A 13961-nucleotide genomic window follows, 5' to 3' on the forward strand; every position below is an offset into this window, starting at 1 on the left:
GTATAATCAGTAAAGCCAAATTGATTGCATTGCATTGTATAGGTGCATCCAATAAAGTGACAGTGACCAGGAGTGTATTTTGTTTATAAAATCCTAATGTTTAATATGGGCATTAACTATGACGAATTTAGAAAAAAGTACAGTATTACCACTGAAATATGATGGAGTATAAAGAAACGCAATGTGGTAATAGGCCTACTCAAGTAAAGTAGGATACCTCATGTTATTATTTACTTTTCACCACTGTTCACAATTCAAAGTGCTTTGTCCAATGCATAAAAATGAATCAAACACGACAAAGGATATTGGACAAAAGAATAAAAGCTTTAGTGCAGTGCAGAAAGTTTGTTTTGTAATGTTGCAAAGTACAGAACATTTTATTGGGGACCTCTACTTGTCCATGGACCACACATTGAGCACCACCGTCCCAGGACGTGTGGAAAAACAACACTGGAGGCTGTCTTGGTCCAGCGGGGGGAGCTGTTGTTATTAGGATCTGTGACTGTGAAGGGTCCAGTTCAGTCAGTGTTGCCTTCTGCTGGAAGAAGTTGCGCAACCAGTAAAACTACCGCGCAGTGTAACGAAGAAAGCAAAAGCGTCACATGAGATTTACCGGAACTCTTGACTTCTCTGTTTTTTCTTACTGAACGTTTACCTTCTGCACCGACGACGAGCTGCTCAGAAGCCTAAAACTTTACACTTAATGTCGGTATGTAACTAACTTTTATAGAGACTGAGTGTAGAAGATAGGTAAGAGTGTTCACATGCCAGCTTACTGCCATACATTTCAGCATGTCTTATGATATGTTCATAAGGTACAGCACACATGATATTTGTAACCTAAACGTTTCCTCTTGTTTTGGGGATGTTGAGTGTGATACACAATGCTACTGGATAATAGCAGGTACAGTCTACTAATAGAAATTATTATATATTTTCCACTGTCTGAAATATTCTGCAGTAAACTATGCCCTTTTATTTTTCAGGTTTGAATACCTAATTGTAAAATGTTTGAAGTGCATCATGTCTATAGAAAGCTATGTAGCAATGCAAATGACCCCAATAATCTCAGCTACACAGAGTATGATCAATATCAAAACATGTTCTGCAAGATCATTCATTAAGACTGATATTCACATCTGGATGTCTCTGTGGTTAAATATCACAGTGCTGCTGACTGTTAGGATGTGAAATAAGCTGTCAGCTCGCCCTACTGTCTGCTAGATTTGTATTTTTCATTTAGTTTTGATTACAGTAACTACCTGCGGTATGACATATGGCTGTCAGGCCATTATTGTTACAGTGCTTATATGGTGGTGTTTGCTATTAAGTGAGAAATGGTAGGAGGGAGTGCAGCAGTGCTACCATATCCCGGTAACCCTGGCTTCTTGAGTGGACGGACAATACTGTGAGCTGGTTCACTGAGCAGATTGCTGCAAGGCTAAGTATAGCATGAATACAAGTAAATCAGCAGAAAGCGATGACCCCCCACTGTGTGACAATAGAGGCATTTCCCGCTGGGTTGGATAGCAATCCCAATGAAGACCCAGGTAACAGCCTTTTAAAAGCTGTAATTGCTCAGCTGTAAATGGGGAACCTTTGAACAATAACAGGGCTACAATTTCCTGTAATGATGGAATTATTTCTTTACAAGATGCTTTTATGCTGCCACGGACAAACAAAAGTATGTGATAATCAATCTGTGTGGGCTCTCATTACGTTTCTAACCCTGGTTTACTCAAATACTGCACATATAGCCTTATACACAAGCAGAAATAGCTTGTTTTTTGTTAAAAGATGACGAGAATATGAGGGTTTTTCCAGGTTTTTGTCTTGAAACAGTCAGAGACAGTTTATCTTTACAGTTTTTTTTGCTCTCTCTGCTTGTGGCCTTACTTGTACCGAACACAGTCGACCGTGCTGGAATGGTTTGTGACTGCATGGTCACAGCATACCAGGCATGCCATCGTCCTTATACAAGCAGAGTCTAAACCCTGAGCTCATTGCTTACTGGTACTGATGATGAGGAGAGTGTGTGAAGCAAGAGAAATACACAGCGTATGGTCGGTCAATCACAAAGCTAAAACCAGGGATAGCACACTGACACCACATGTAGAACCAGTCAGTGGCACAGTGGAGTCTCATCTAACCTGCAGTCACATTCAAATGGTATGTGAGTGAAGCTATTCTTTGCAAGTGTCTTGCACAGCAGGAGTAGGTTTGTTTGACCATAGAGGACTTTGTTGAGTGAACCAGACTTCCTTCCTTCCCTGTGATCTCCCCCCATCAGAAGCTGAGTTGGTGCTGAGTGTCATTATGAGATGTCGTCTCCAAGCGCCTCCTTCGTGCAAATCAAGTTTGATGATATTCACTTCTATGAGAACTGTGGCGGCGGCAGCTTTGGAAGTGTGTACCGAGCCAGGTGGATCTCCCAGGACAAAGAGGTTGCGGTGAAGAAGCTGCTCAAGATTGAAAACGAGGTATGAGTCATAATTGCCTTGGCTTTTCATATACTTTTTAATTGTTAGTATAGTAATAATTTTAATTGCTACCCCATTTAGCGGGATGTGGTGAAATGAAAGAATGTATTTGGCCCAATTACAGCAGGGACTGTTCTTGAAATCCCTTTGAAAGCTCATTGTCTTAAAGACAAAAAATGGAAAATTGTATTACATTTGTTGGCCTGTGATAGGATCTTCAGAAACGGATACATCCTTTTTGTTTTATGAAATTGTAAAAAGATCTCAGATATCCATTCAGCTTCACTCAAGTGTTGGAGAGATGATTGTTCAGTGAGAATAGTAATGTAATCCTTTCACATTGAACCAATTGTTCATGTAATTATAGTGTTATAGTGTTTGGCTACAATTACGTGAATAGGTTTTGTCAGTTTTCTCTTCATTCCAGGAATGGTTTCACAATGATCCTTCTATGTCAATATGTTATATTAATATATATATATATATATATATATATATATATATATATATATAGATATAGATATAGATATAGATATATGTATATATATAGATATATAGATATAGATATAGATATACTCTTACTAATTTATTTGTAGCCATGCTAGCTGTATGGCTCATGGGATGGCAATGTCTGTCTGTCAGAGGGTCCACCACTTTGGTCCAGATTGAAATATCTCAGCAACTAATGGATGGATTGAAAATTTATACAGACATTCTTCAACCCCAAGAGGATGAATCCTACTGACTGATCATACCTGAATTTTCAGGTTAATATTTGTGTTTTTTAGTGAAATGTCTAAACAACTTTTGGAAAGACTGACTAATGAAATTTTGTAACAGTCATGTCATGCACTTGATGGCAAACGTTTAACTTGTCATCTAGAACCATCACCATTGTCAATTTGTCCAACAATTTGGTTTATGACCAAATACATGCAAAACCAGTGATGTTCCCATCAACCTTAGCTGTGCTTTGTGTTTAGTGTCGATTACCAAACACTGACATGCTAAAGTAAGACAGTGAACATAGTGAACATTAAACCTCTTTAGCATCAGCATGTTAGCATTGTCCTTGTGAACATGCTTGTATGATGACATTAGCATTTAGCTCAAAGCACCACTGGCTGCTAGCATGGCTGTAAACTCTTAGTCTTGTTTCTATAGACACTGATATAATGATTTGCATAGTGACCTGCATTATCATGAAAAAGTTCCAGTTATGTTTTCTCCTTGTGTGTTCATTGCTTAGGCTGAAATTCTCAGTGTCCTCAGCCACCGTAACATCATCCAGTTTTATGGTGCGATTGTTGAGGCTCCCAACTATGGAATTGTCACTGGTAAGATTTATGTTTTTCTTCTAAAGCCATCATATTGACCTTGTCATATATACAGTGCTGATAGAAAATGCAGCAGCTGAATCTGTTTGCACCAGTTGCATTTTGCTTAACATTGAATGGTGCAGAGGTTTCTATGGAAGCATTAGTGAATGCCAGAGTGTTCAGGAAGTGTACACATTGATACAGTAGTTATGTGCCCCTGTTTTGTTTTGTGTCTAGGTTAGAGGCTGAGAAGAATAAAGCTCATGTAGCAAGGGGCCCTCATGGGCCCTGTAGAGGTCATCCTGTGGAGATATTATTTGTAGTTGTAAGTTTAATTGTATTTCAAACTCTCTTCTCTTCTGCTGCATTGTTTAGTGTTTCTTGCTGTAATAGTACTGATCTCCCCTATCTATTTTGTAATAATAAATGGATTTAAGATCATCAGCTAGATTCAGTTTTTTCCCTACTCTCTTGTTTTGGGCAGAGTTTCTAGCATCTTGCATATGTAATTAGGGCTGCAACTAACAATTACTTTTATGATGAATCTGTAAATTATATTTTTGATGACTGATTGATTGTTTAGTCTATAAGATGTCAGAAAATAGTGGACAAATGGCCATCATAATTTCTCAGAACCAAAAGAGACATCTTCAGCTTGTTTTGTCTGGCTGACAGCCAACAACCCAAAGATATTCAATTTACAATAATATAAAACTGGAAATCCTCATGTTTGAGAAGCTAGAAACTATTTGAACATTTAGCTTGATACTTACTGTAAAGTATCTATAAACATATTTAGTGTGAAATTAAAGTACAAACTGTCAAATCTTAGATTTTTTAGAGGGAATATTGCATAAACTTAATTTATATTTATATATTATATTAACAGCAGGATTGTGGAACATTTATGTAGCAGCTTTTGGTATGTTGTGTTCACCCTCGTTATAATCATTTCCTCCTTGTGTCAGTGTAGCTTTCTGACTAGGTTGGCAGCAGAGTTGAGAGTTAGATTTAGGAGCCTTATTGTGGAGTGTTCATTTAAAAATAGCAATGGTAAATGAATAAAGCAAACAATACAATGCAGGTAAATCTTTATTGTCCCATGTAGCTACAGTTAAAACTTTCACTCACAGAAATAAGACAACAAATCAGAAGGAGAAATAATGTAAGACTGTGAGACTTATTTTTATAAGCAGTGTCAGGGTGTGTGTACGATTGTTAACATTTTCTCTCTACTACAATGTCTTGCTATTGTTTGGAGGAATTCTTGGAAACAAGAGGCCCAGGTTCTGAGATTAGGCAACACAAACACCAAAACTGTGTTTCAGTTTGCAAAACAGCAAATCCATGCTCCAAATTTGTGTTGTGTTGTACAAAAGGAAATGCATAATACTCCTGACAGAAAAAAATCATCAGAACATTCCCAACTTTCTTTAAACAACACTTAGTACCGGTATTTAGTGGTGATTAGAAAATAACTGGGTAATGTTCCTGTCATTTACATCAGGACATAGAGGATAGACCTTTGATATTCTTGGTTGGTCTTCAGGACTCCCCTGAAATGCTGAGTTACAGTAATATGAAACCTCACCTCATGATACTGTAACAAATTTTGTAATTTTTTTTAACAAACACTGGCTAATTTACCTTACTTTTTCTGTCATTAGGGAGAAAATTGGGATTACTGTGAGCTGCAGACTCTCATGTGAAATCTTTACTTAGTGTCTTATATGACATGTTATGAAAACTCATGGCACAGGGAACTTTAGCAGCCACTGTAGTATTTTGCAGCTGTGAAAGAGAAAGATTTTGTTGTCAAGGAGCTGGTTGGTGTCTATATTTATCAAAGCAGAATCTAATTAGCACCAGGTACAGGAAGAAGATTTATGACCACGCCATGTCCACATTCATCAGTTCTGTTATAAATTTCCTTAGTCTGTTGACACACAGCATCAGACAGGGCAGTTCCCTCTTTCTAATTGCCAATATCTACAGCCTATTTGAGTGACCTGTTTGTCTCTGTTAACAAACATCAGTTTAACAATGGTTTTAACAACGCCTGCTGTCAATCAGAACCTAATGAATTAAGGTGTGGGTATTGTTTGGAGGAAAAGGTACATTTTCCTGTAATACACTCCAAGTTCTCACAAGCACTAATCCACTCTTAGGGAAGTGGATAATAGTAAAATGAAAGTGAAATTGACAACAGAGCCATAGGTATTCAAATCTATGGAATGTGGATGAACAGATTAAAGTGCAAAGTACAAAAGCACACCAGTCTTCACTTGTACACACAGGTAAAGTTATTATTTAAGATACAAGCTTATATGTCTGCTGGTGGCCAGCTTCTGCTACAATGCAAATGAAAAAAGCCATGCAAAATTCAGACTCATGATAATAAAAACCGTCTGCGTGTTTTATGATTGTTAATTAGACTCCTGTCTTGGTGCATGTTGACATTACTGTGTTGGAACATGATTGGGTCATTATACACTAACAGAGGTTTCTTGCTGTTTTAGCTGCTATGATGATGCTTGTTTATGTTCATTCAAGCACCTTACTCCACAAGACAGTCTCTGTCTAAAGGTAGCAAAAATGTTGATTAGCCTGTTCATACCTTTCTGTTTTCAACTAAGCTTTATCTCTGTCTTGGGCTGTCCTGTAAGGGAATTTTGCAAAAGGCCACATGGTTGTCAAGACCCATAAGTAGTGTATGAAACGTTTCAAAACAGAGAAGAAGGACTATTCCTTTGTGTTTTCGATAGGAACATGGGGTCTCATAGTGTTCAGTTATACTGTGATAAATTGAGCTCATCCACAGCGACAGTGACAAGAGCAATCTGTAAACAAGATGCTGTCAGCTGGCTTCCAGGAGCTGTCTGGCAGAATTTCAGTTTTCAACTGTTGTCACGTAATGCTCTCACATACTGCGCTCATATGTATAATGTAATGCCTCAAAAGAGCTGCTTTGTCACTGTAAGACATTTTACCATCACAAACTGTCAGTCACTCCCAATGATACTAACTCAAACTCACATTTCTCCACAGAGTATGCAAGCGGTGGATCGTTGTATGATTACCTGTCCAGTGATGAGAGTGAGGAAATGGACATGGGGCAGATCATGACATGGGCTGCAGAGATTGCCAGAGGTATGTGACAATAATTATCCCCTTGATAATATTAGTATATAACACCTTAACAGTTGTGCCTGTCAATAACAGCGTCTTTGTATTAATGAAAAATTGCAGCACAAAGTCATTGAGAGAAAGTTCACAGAGATTTACACAATAATAATAGGTTACATGTGGTTAAATGTATGCACAATGGAGAAAGCGGTTATAAGGTGACAAAGATGGCAGCTAAAATTTGAAAAGCTGAATTTTTAGAACTGAAGGAGGCAGGTACGATTTAATGCTTTATAAGGACTAAGTTGCTTTTTACTACAGAGCTTTAGATTAATTTTAGTTTTGTTTCTTTTGTTCTTCTTTTGAATAGCAAACAGTTGTAATAAATCTGTGAACTGTAATTATAAACTATGTCACCAATGTCAGTAGTTAGAACAAATGAAGCCTGGAGCAATTGTTTACCTTCTCCAGAAAAAGATTTTCAGTTTCTTTAAAAAAACAACCTTGAGTTTAAACTTCTTTGTCTCTTTCATAAATTGACCCTTAAAATGCAGTGCACCATCTACCCAAAATTTAAGATACTTTGCAATTTTATAACATTCAAAATAATCTAAATAAAAGGCCACTCTAGTGCATGATTTAGATTAATGGGTGATTTTTGGGTACAATGAATATTGTATACACATACGCATAGAATAAACGATCATTATCTGATACAACTGTAGTTTATTAATGTGAAAAGGGAGAAGACCTAAGAATGAACCCTGAGGAACACCTGTATTGATATTAAATGTTTCAGAGTCACATCTTTGCTCTAACACCTTGAAAACTGTTTAGCAATTCAAATTTAACTAGCCACGAGTAGTTCTATTAAAGCCAGCTTCTGTAAGAATCTCAGATTGAAAGCGTAAAACAGATGAATTAAGATCAGGACTATGTTGATTTATCTAATTCAGACCCATGCTGAAGGTGTTGTGCTGAGATCCACATTGTCAGCAGGTTAAAATCAGACATTTTTGCAAGAACCAGCCTTAGCTGTGTAGTCTTAGTAGCCTTAGTATTAAAATTTTTTTGCAAGAAGGAATGTTTGACATTTTTGCTGCTGGCTTAAATCCTCATTTGTTGCAGTTATTATTGATGTTGATGCTCATAACCAGTTTTGTGTGCTTTAGTGTGTGCAGGCAGTGTGGGTGTACTTTTCCATGTAAATATAAATAGGCAAGAGTCAGGAGTCTTGATTTTGCCCATTAGTAAATTCCTAATAATATGCATTTCTACTCAAAAGCAGCTCTGGTTCCCCCACAGCTTATTGCTATGCTACACATACAGGATACATTACCCTCTTGGAACATTGTCAGTTGAAAGACGCATTATATTCTCATGTGATTAATCAGGGCCACCAGTTTATATATGAGTTTCCAGTGATTGCCTTCAGAAAAACGTCTTTTATTTCTGCTTTAGGAATGCACTATTTACATTCAGAGGCCCCCGTTAAGGTGATCCACAGAGACTTAAAGTCCAGGAATGGTAACAGATTTTTATTTTCTTGTGTCCAAAACATATTAATTTGTATAGACATTAATGCCACACGTAAACATCTTTTAAGTAAATACAGGCTTTTACTGACTTGTAAAACCATTTTTTCCGCTTTCAGTTGTTTTGGCAGCAGACAAGGTTCTCAAGGTAGGTTTTATGACTTATTCCCTGTAGAGTGTTATCTCAGAAACCTTTTGGTGCACAATAAGCCAGTTCTGATGAGGTGATACTGTTTAAGAATTTGAAAGGAATCTGAGCATGAAACACTGTTATGTTATTTACCTACAGTATGTGGACACAAGAGGGCAGTGACTAACTTAGCATGTACAAGACAGCATTACCGGTGTGTTTTACTGGAGGTGCTTTGGTGAATGAGACTAGGAGAAAGAGATTTAACAAAAGAATGTATGACTATATTGTGCCTTTTATTTGTAAGAGAGTTTTTATGTTATTTTGAGTGTATTATGGAAAAATATTCAATAACTTAACATTTTTGGAAGCCTCTTTTGTATGTATCTGATCATACACCCTCATTATCTAAAATGAAACAAGAGCATGTGCCAAATTGCGTTTTCCTGTGATACTGCAGTGACGAAAAAAGCAATTGAGTCCAGGCCTAAATGATGTGATTACAGTAGAGTATAATTTACCAGCATCACCACCAGATGCACACTTGCAGATTATTAAAACCTTGTCTGATTAGTGCAATTTAAGTATTATGTGCATAAAGTAAGTACATTGTTCTATGAATGGTTGTTATGGATACAAAATAAACATTTTCATTTAGCTGGATAATCTCAAGTTTGCTTTCATCACATCAGATCTGTGATTTTGGGGCATCCAAATTTCTGACCCACACAACACACATGTCCTTGGTGGGCACATTTCCCTGGATGGCTCCAGAGGTGATCCAGAGCCTGCCTGTGTCTGAGACTTGTGACACTTTCTCCTATGGTGTGGTGAGTAACAAGAAAGAAAGGAGGGGAAAGCAGCTCATAACTGATGCAATTTTTAGATTTCAAATTCCTTGAATACATATTGCCTTCCTCAGGATAAAAGCCACCAATCATCTGACTGACATATAGTGTCTAGGACAGTTGTTCTCATAATTAAGAATAAGTCCTGTGCACAAACATTTCTAAGTGTTACGACTTGGTCTCAGAGAGCTCCAGAGGTCTCATAAGTCAGTTAGGAGTCACAGCAGACAGGTGCCTTACAAGCACAGAGGCAGAGGATACACAAAGTTTGTATGTCAACCATTTTAGTTGACATACAAACACAATGTAGGACCTCCACAGATGGTCAGCGCTTGGGTTGTGAAATGAAGAGTTTCACATAATAGATCAATAATATTCCAAGTATTATATCTGATTTTGTCAACATAACTAAAACAATGGGGCAAATATCTTACTACACTTCCTTTTTGCACGTTTCAATATACTGAAGTATCGAAAACATATAAAGAAAACAATTAAATGGTTGTAGTCTTTGAAAGGAATTACAAAATGCATGAAGTTGTGAAGATTAATGTGATGCAGCCCTGACTCATTTGATAAGATCAGATTAGCCTTTATTGTCTCCCTTAGGAGAAATTTGACTTGGGCATTCAAGAGAACACAATTGATGTAGCAGCACACATGTAAAATCAAACTACAGTGAACATGCAGTATGACACACAGATCTATAAACACCAGAACATATACACCAAAATATTGCACAGATGCCCTACACCAAAAGATATCATTTAAATATGGGGATAACATTTTCAGACAGTCTCTCCTCAAAGACATTCATAGTTTTGCACTCGGTTGTATGTGCACATGAAAAGTGACAGAAAGTTGGTAATTTGAGAAATAAGTTCAAACCCTGGATGTATTCTCACCTCTACACAGCTTGCCAATCATGGTGTGAAGTGGGGATGAATTTCGAATTGTAGGTTTGGGAAAGTTAAAGAAATCATAGAACACAGACTCCACTAATCTGACATTGTTATGATGGAGTATTGGCCCCTGCATAAAAGTTACTTTTATATTCTTTATTTTCTTTGACTAACAAGTCAAAGGTTAGCGAAAATGTGTTCGTTATGGCCAATCAAAGAACCCAAAAGTGAGTGATTGACAAGAACAGTGAGAGACTGTTCAGCCAGAGTTGACCAAATAAATAAAATGCTTTTTTGTTTTTTAAAGGAATTTTGCAGACAATACTGATTTCTTTTGTCTTAAAAACCTGTGTAAAATTGAATCAAATATGTTCAATTCATTTGAAGGAATGGCACTAAAGACAACTGTCAGTCAACTGCTGATGTTTTCATTTCTGCATTTCTTTCCCTGATTATGTGGACAACAGCAATAATTTTGACCTCTGCAGAAGTACAGCGTCTTAGAAACTTACAGTGTCTTTCCTATTCTTAAAACTCTTGTGAAGTAGCTGTCTAAAGAATTAAAGTAGTCATTTGAAAATGGAAACCATCACCAGATACCCTTTATCAGATCATAAAAATTTAAGTTATAAAGGGGTATGATACTGATGTAAAATCCCAATAAATAAACAAACTAATATGTAAAAAATTATGTCTCCTCAGGTGTATGTAGGATTTTCCATGCTAAACGGACAATGTTTATGACTGCAATGAGTGCTTTTTATGTCAGAGGTACTGCAAAATGATTGCAAATTTAAGTATGCAGTTTTCCCCCTCAAACACTTTTCTCAGTAGCTTATTTCTATAGTAGAATACATACAGTACACGTTATGAGAGGCAGCTGGCAAGTGCAGAAATGCAGAAATATGGTACATATACAGTAGAGCCCTTGGAATGGCTCTCCATCACCTTTTCATGATCTAATTTTTTAAGACGTTGAAGCAGGTTGTTATTTCTGACACTGCTGAATACCAACTGAAAAGAACCTAAATTATCAAGGGAGTACTGTTATTGTACTTCAGAAATCATGGCAGCCTTTAATAGTTGTTGGAAATCTAAAATTACTCTATTTGTCCCTTTTGTATGTTGCTTTCGGTCTCCAAGAAAGACAGAAAAGTGTTTTTAATGTGTGTGTGGATATGAATACACATGCTATATAAACAGATAAAAGATACTTATCCGCTCAATAGTATTCATGTATTTATACCATTTTTCTGTGAAAGCCAACCACCCAGTGGGGCAAAACAGAGGATTCATAGATGTTGTGTATGGTGACAGAGCATACACATACATGAATGTATTATAGCATTTTACAGTATTTATAACTTTGCTTGTTTTCTGACCTTGGCTCTTGACTTGTGTGACAGGTGCTTTGGGAAATGCTCACCCGTGAGATACCCTTCAAAGGCTTGGAAGGTTTACAAGTGGCCTGGCTTGTGGTGGAAAAAAATGAGGTACTCCAGTCCGTGATTAACAACAAACAGAATGCTCTCAGTCAATCCAAAATATAATTGAACCTGAATGTTTAACTAAAGAAAAGTGAGTTTTGTCTTGCTCAGGAGAACATATAAGTGTGCAGAATTATTATGCAACTATCAGTGTGTATAATTTCTATCAAATTACTTGTTTATTCTCAATTAAATAAAATTTTTGGCCTTTCAAAAATATTTGTTAACCAATATAGCTGCCCTTCTTTTCAACAACTGCCATGAGCCTTCCATCCATGAAGTCTGTCAGTTTCTAGATCTCTTCACTATGAACTTTCACTAATGCAGCAACCACAGCCACCCAAATGCTGTTCAAAGAGGTGTAATGTTCACAAGTTCTCAATAGGAAATCAGGTGAGGAAGGGGGTCAGGTCATTTTTCGTGCATTTTTGAGGCCGTTGCTGGCTAGCCAAGCAGTGGAGTACTTGAATGCATGCCATGTGATGGATGATTGTCCTGCATAAAGATCATGGCCTTCTTGAAAACTGAGATCTTCTTGTACCACTGCTTGAAGAAAGTATCTTCCAGAAACTGACAGTACATTTTGGAGTTGAGTTTCAGCCCATCTTAAACCCGAAAAGATCCGTATCTCATCCTTAATGATATCAGCCTATAACAGTCCTGCTCCTCCACCTTGCTGGCGCCTGAGTTGAAGTGGTGCCTTGTCCACCAGTGATCCAGCGTAGGGCCTGTCCATCTGGTCAATCAAGAGTCACTCTCATTTCATCTGTCCATAAAACCTCTGAAAAATCTGTCTTCAGGTATTTCTTTGCCCAATTTCGATTTCACTCCAGATGGGTGGCAGTTGTGCAATATGTTGGCACTGGAGGATAATGGTTTCCTGGCATCTTCACGTTTACAGTGCCTTGCGAAAGTATTCGGCCCCCTTGAACTTTTCGACCTTTTGCCACATTTCAGGCTTCAAACATAAAGATATAAAACTGTAATTTTTTGTGAAGAATCAACAACAAGTGGGACACAATTATGAAGTGGAACGAAATTTATTGGATATTTCAAACCTTTTTAACAAATAAAAAACTGAAAAATTGGGCGTGCAAAATTATTCAGCCCCCTTAAGTTAATACTTTGTAGCGCCACCTTTTGCTGCGAATACAGCTGTAAGTCGCTTGGGGTACGTCTCTATCAGTTTTGCACATCGAGAAACTGAAATTTTTGCCCATTCCTCCTTGCAAAACAGCTCGAGCTCAGTGAGGTTGGATGGAGAGCGTTTGTGAACAGCAGTTTTCAGTTCTTTCCACAGATTCTCGATTGGATTCAGGTCTGGACTTTGACTTGGCCATTCTAAGACCTGGATGTGTTTATTTGTGAACCATTCCAGTGTAGATTTTGCTTTATGTTTTGGATCATTGTCTTGTTGGAAGACAAATCTCCGTCCCAGTCTCAGGTCTTTTGCAGACTCCATCAGGTTTTCTTCCAGAATGGTCCTGTATTTGGCTCCATCCATCTTCCCATCAATTTTAACCATCTTCCCTGTCCCTGCTGAAGAAAAGCAGGCCCAAACCATGATGTTGCCACCACCATGTTTGACAGTGGGAATGGTGTGTTCAGGGTGATGAGCTGTGTTGCTTTTACGCCAAACGCCGTTTTGCATTGTTGCCAAATAGTTCGATTTTGGTTTCATCTGACCAGAGCACCTTCTTCCACATGTTTGGTGTGTCTCCCAGGTGGCTTGTGGCAAACTTTAAACGAGACTTTTAATGGATATCTTTAAGAAATGGCTTTCTTCTTGCCACTCTTCCATAAAGGCCAGATTTGTGCAGTATACGACTGATTGTTGTCCTATGGACAGAGTCTCCCACCTCAGCTGTAGATCTCTGCAGTTCATCCAGAGTGATCATGGGCCTCTTGGCTGCATCTCTGATCAGTCTTCTCCTTGTATGAGCTGAAAGTTTAGAGGGATGGCCGGGTCTTCGTAGATTTGCAGTGGTCTGATACTCCTTCCATTTCAATATTATCGCTTGCACAGTGCTGCTTGGGAAATCTTTTTGTATCCAAATCCGGCTTTAAACTTCTCCACAACAGTATCTCGGACCTGCCTGGTGTGTTCCTTGTTCTTCATGATGCTCTCTGCGCT

The 13961-nt window shown here is 37.8% G+C and overlaps 1 protein-coding gene across 3 annotated transcripts in view; it reads left to right on the top strand.

Annotated features, from left to right (window-relative positions):
• The first annotated feature begins 555 nt into the window (after positions 1 to 555).
• The window catches only part of zak (sterile alpha motif and leucine zipper containing kinase AZK), a 26306-nt gene continuing 12900 nt past the window's right edge, over positions 556 to 13961 (top strand). For 2 of the 3 annotated variants that reach the window (XM_046054309.1, XM_046054311.1), the window contains exons 1-8: positions 556 to 709; positions 2291 to 2480; positions 3730 to 3817; positions 6848 to 6949; positions 8387 to 8452; positions 8580 to 8608; positions 9283 to 9420; positions 11747 to 11833. In XM_046054309.1, coding sequence (XP_045910265.1) covers positions 2322 to 2480; positions 3730 to 3817; positions 6848 to 6949; positions 8387 to 8452; positions 8580 to 8608; positions 9283 to 9420; positions 11747 to 11833 — 669 coding nt within the window. In that variant the 5' untranslated portion in view covers positions 556 to 709; positions 2291 to 2321. The remainder of the gene's footprint in view (positions 710 to 2290; positions 2481 to 3729; positions 3818 to 6847; positions 6950 to 8386; positions 8453 to 8579; positions 8609 to 9282; positions 9421 to 11746; positions 11834 to 13961) is intronic. The other variant, XM_046054310.1, reaches the window with a different exon arrangement.

The sequence above is a fragment of the Micropterus dolomieu genome, linkage group LG07 (assembly GCF_021292245.1).
Source record: "Micropterus dolomieu isolate WLL.071019.BEF.003 ecotype Adirondacks linkage group LG07, ASM2129224v1, whole genome shotgun sequence".
Taxonomy (NCBI): domain Eukaryota; kingdom Metazoa; phylum Chordata; class Actinopteri; order Centrarchiformes; family Centrarchidae; genus Micropterus; species Micropterus dolomieu.